Below are 3,728 nucleotides of genomic sequence, written 5' to 3'. Positions count from 1 at the left end.
CAGAGAATGGCGCCGATGTAGGAGATGCGAGCGGATGGAGGCGAATCGCTGGCCGATGTATGCGATAAAAGAGGAGAGAGATTAACCCTAGAGAGAGAGGGGAGGAACGAAATGAACCGGCGCTTGGAATAAAATTTCTCCACCACTCTATCACCAGTCTTCTGGAAATGTGGGACCGCCCGATCAGCTACACATGGGTGCAGCACGGACGAAGGGTGGAGCGGCCGTGCGAATAGACAAATATACGGCCGGTTGTAATGGAGTCTTTACCTTTCTTATTTTAGAGTCTCGTACACGTATGCTTAAATCAATAAGGCTGACGCTTGAGGTTACAGAGGTGCAAGAGCTAGTATATATCTCTTACAGTATCCTCTAGACATAAGAGCTAGTAGTTAACTCTTTAACTTATTAGAGGAGCTTTAGAGCATCTCTAGCAGTTTTTTAATAATTCTTTTCTAATAATTGGTATTGGGAGATATCCCAATAGCAATTTTAGGATTATTGGAGGAGTTGTTTTTGCAGTCTCTAAATAATCTTCTCCCAATCCAACTATTTTATTGGAAGAGTCACAACCCTTCTTTATTTAGGGAGAGGTGATGTGAATTGTTGGGATGTCCTAATAATTATTGGGAAAAGGGAAATAACTTTCTCCCAATCCAACTACTTTATTGGGAGAGTCGGTGGAGTGAATTGTTGAAATGTTCTAATAATTATTGGGAAAAAGAAAAGATTTTGAGAAACTGTTGGATCCGGCACTAGTTTCTTATCTACTCTCTCAATATATTAGTTGGATTAGAAATCGGGGACTGCTAGAGATGCTCTTATTGTTTTAGAGCTACCACATAGAATCTTATCGCATAGTCCTACACTTCCCCTTCCCGGAGCTTTCGCAGCGATTTTGAACTTACCACTGTGGTTGCCCGTAACAAAATCACAGAAACATGATGGCAAACTTCATATGGAAATGGAAACCTCAGTACATTTCGATGCTATACACCAATCACCTATGGAAAGGGAACACGAGGTAATTATTTCTTCGTGTCACCCTCAGTACATTTAAATGCTATAATCACTCCCTCGTGTGTAAAAAAGTAATTAAAACACCAAGTGGCAGAACAATCTCAAAAATCTTTCCTTTTGAGAGGAACAAATTCCTTTAGGCCTAAGCCAGTTAAAAAAGCACACAGAGAGAGACTATCAGGGCTCCAGCAGCCTATCTCTGACTGATGAAACTTGACCGGAGGATCCACAATCACTAATACCTGGATCCTCGGTGCTCGATGCGCCTCCAACGGAAATCGGAGCAAGCAAATCAGGCAACGGGAAGTACGTCGGCACGGGCATCTTGGGCGGCAGCAACGGCAATGGCGCCTCGAATTTAAGCACGTTCAGGGCCTGCCTGATGCTTGGCCTATGTGCGTAGTCAGGGTGAGCGCACCACAATCCTACAACCATCAGGCGCTCCATCTGCTTCTCATCAAACTGCCCCTTGAGCCTCCAGTCTGCTGCTTCAAGGAGGGCGTTCTTGCTATACAGCTCCCACACCCATGGCACCAGCCTCGCCTTGCTTGGCTCCTCGTTGAGCTCCGCCGGCCGTCGGCCGCACGCGATCTCAAGCGCCACGACGCCGAAGCTGTACACGTCCGACTCCCGGCTAGCCTTGCCTGTCATCACGCATTCCGGCGCCAAGTAGCCCAGCGTGCCGGCCAGTGCTGTGGTGTACGGCTGGCTGCCGTGCTCGACGAGCTTGGCGAGGCCGAAGTCCCCGAGCTTTGCGCTGAAGGTGGCGTCCAGCATGACATTGCTCGGCTTGATGTCGCGGTGGACGATGCACTGCGCGCACTCCTCGTGGAGGTAGAGCATCGCCGACGCGAGGCCCAGCGCGACGTCGTAGCGCGTCGGCCCGGTGAGGAGCACGCCCTTGCCGTAGAGGTGGTGGTCGACGCTGCCGTTGGGCATGAGCTCGTACACGAGCAGGAAGTCGCCGTGGTGCTCGTGGCACCAGCCGACGAGGCGGACGAGGTGCCGGTGGCGGAGCTGGCTGATGATGCGCACCTCGGCGGCGTACTCCTTGCGCCCCTGCGTCGAGCCCTTGGACACCCTCTTGATGGCCACCTCCAAGCCGAGCTCCTTCAGGAACCCCCGGTACACGGCGCCGAACCCGCCCTGCCCGAGCTTCCGGTCCTCGGCGAAATTCCTCGTCGCCGCCGCCAATTCGGCGTACCGGAACCTTCTCGGGCCGCTCTCGACGACGAACTCGTCCGCGAGCTCGTCGTACTCGCCTCCCATCACGTCGTCGACCACGATGTCACCGTCGTCGAACTCCCCGGTCTTCCTCCATTGCTTGACGAACCAAACGACGCCCGCGCCGACGAGCACGATAAGCAAACCGCACAGTCCTAGCACCACCCACAGGACCACCGTCTCCTCCTTGGGGTTGACGGTGGAGGTGAACTCCCAGTAGAGCACCTGGTGCAGCTCCGCGGCCTCGCCCGTGGCGGCGGAGAAGCCGATGGCGACGGAGTCGGGCAGGTGGTCCCTCAGATCGACGGCGTACCAGAGCAGGACGTCGGCCGTGGCGTTGGGGCGCGCGGCGCCGTAGGAGAGCGCGACGGTGAGGTTCCTGGCGCCGGCGTCGTAGGCGACGCGCGCGTGCGCTGTGCGGCCGTCCTTCATGCTGGTGGGCCAGTCGGCGGTGGCGGCCGAGACGATCCCGCCGATGTCGACGCCGACGTGGTCGCCGCTGGGGTCCCAGTCGTTCTTGTAGGTGTCGAACTCGACGGCGACGAGCCGCCCCGCGCGGGGGGCGGAGGAGTTGAAGAGGCCGAGGAGGCCCCCCGCGGAGGCGCCCGGGAGCGCGGAGGGGAACGGGGAGAGGAAGAAGGCGATCCCGTCGCCCGAGGCGGCGGCCGGGTCCGGGGCAGCGATGGAGAAGGCGAAGGCGGCGGCGAAGGAGGCCGGGCGGCGGGTGACGGGGTCGGCGAGCGGGACGGCGCGGGAGTAGAAGGCGCGGCCGGCGCTGCTGGTGATGGGCCCGAGGCGCTCGTCGCGGGTGAGGCGGATGGCCTTGTTGTAGAAGGCGTCGCCCTGGAAGGCGATCCCGGGCGGCGGCGTGTCCGAGGGCGAGGTGAAGTTGTACGTGAAGGAGAAGGGCGCCGCGGGGGGCGGGAGCAGCAGGAGGACGAGCACGAGCAGGGCCCCGGCCCCCGCCCCCGCCCCGCCGCCGGAGATCCCCATGGCGGTGGATCCCTCAGGAGGCGGCGTCGGGAGAGACGAAATGGGGGGACTCCTCGTGTGTCCACGGGGGTGTTGACCACCAATGCGAAGGCGTCGACGTCGTGTCGTGAGCTGGGGATTGGATTGGTTTGCACGTCCACGTTCGTTCCGGTGTCAGCTGGCGGATCCAGAGGAACAGAAATCGTGTACGGAAGAGCAGCGTTCTTGTGTGCTTCAAAAAAACTAATTACACAGTTTGGATGTAATTAAATACATATATGAAGCACTAAATGTAATTAAATAATAAAACTAATTACACAGTTTGGATGTACACGACGAGACGAATCTTTTGAGCCTAATTAGGACATCATTAGACATAAGTGCTACAGTAACCCACATGTGCTAATGATGCGGTCAAAGGCCTCAAAAGATTCGTCTTGCGGTTTTCAAGTGAGTTCTGAAATTAGTTTTTTAATTAGTGTTCGAAAAACCCTCCCGACATCTGGTCAAAC

At 56.3% G+C, this 3,728-nt stretch overlaps 1 protein-coding gene across 1 annotated transcript; it reads right to left on the bottom strand.

Moving 5' to 3' along the window:
- Positions 1 to 928: 928 nt before the first annotated feature.
- LOC120675994 (L-type lectin-domain containing receptor kinase IX.1-like) lies at positions 929 to 3,415 on the bottom strand. Its single transcript, XM_039957202.1, has one exon. The coding sequence runs from the start codon at positions 3,235 to 3,237 to the stop codon at positions 1,198 to 1,200; it is 2,040 nt and encodes a 679-aa protein (XP_039813136.1). The 5' UTR covers positions 3,238 to 3,415; the 3' UTR covers positions 929 to 1,197.
- Positions 3,416 to 3,728: the final 313 nt, after the last annotated feature.

This window comes from Panicum virgatum, chromosome 5N, assembly GCF_016808335.1.
Source record: "Panicum virgatum strain AP13 chromosome 5N, P.virgatum_v5, whole genome shotgun sequence".
NCBI classification, from domain to species: Eukaryota; Viridiplantae; Streptophyta; class Magnoliopsida; order Poales; family Poaceae; genus Panicum; species Panicum virgatum.
This window is presented reverse-complemented; position numbering and strand designations above follow the sequence as displayed.

Bases quoted from the DNA above. Each gene is read 5' to 3' on its own strand.
- LOC120675994 (XM_039957202.1), bottom strand. From the start codon at position 3,237: ATGGGGATCTCCGGCGGCGGGGCGGGGGCGGGGGCCGGGGCCCTGCTC.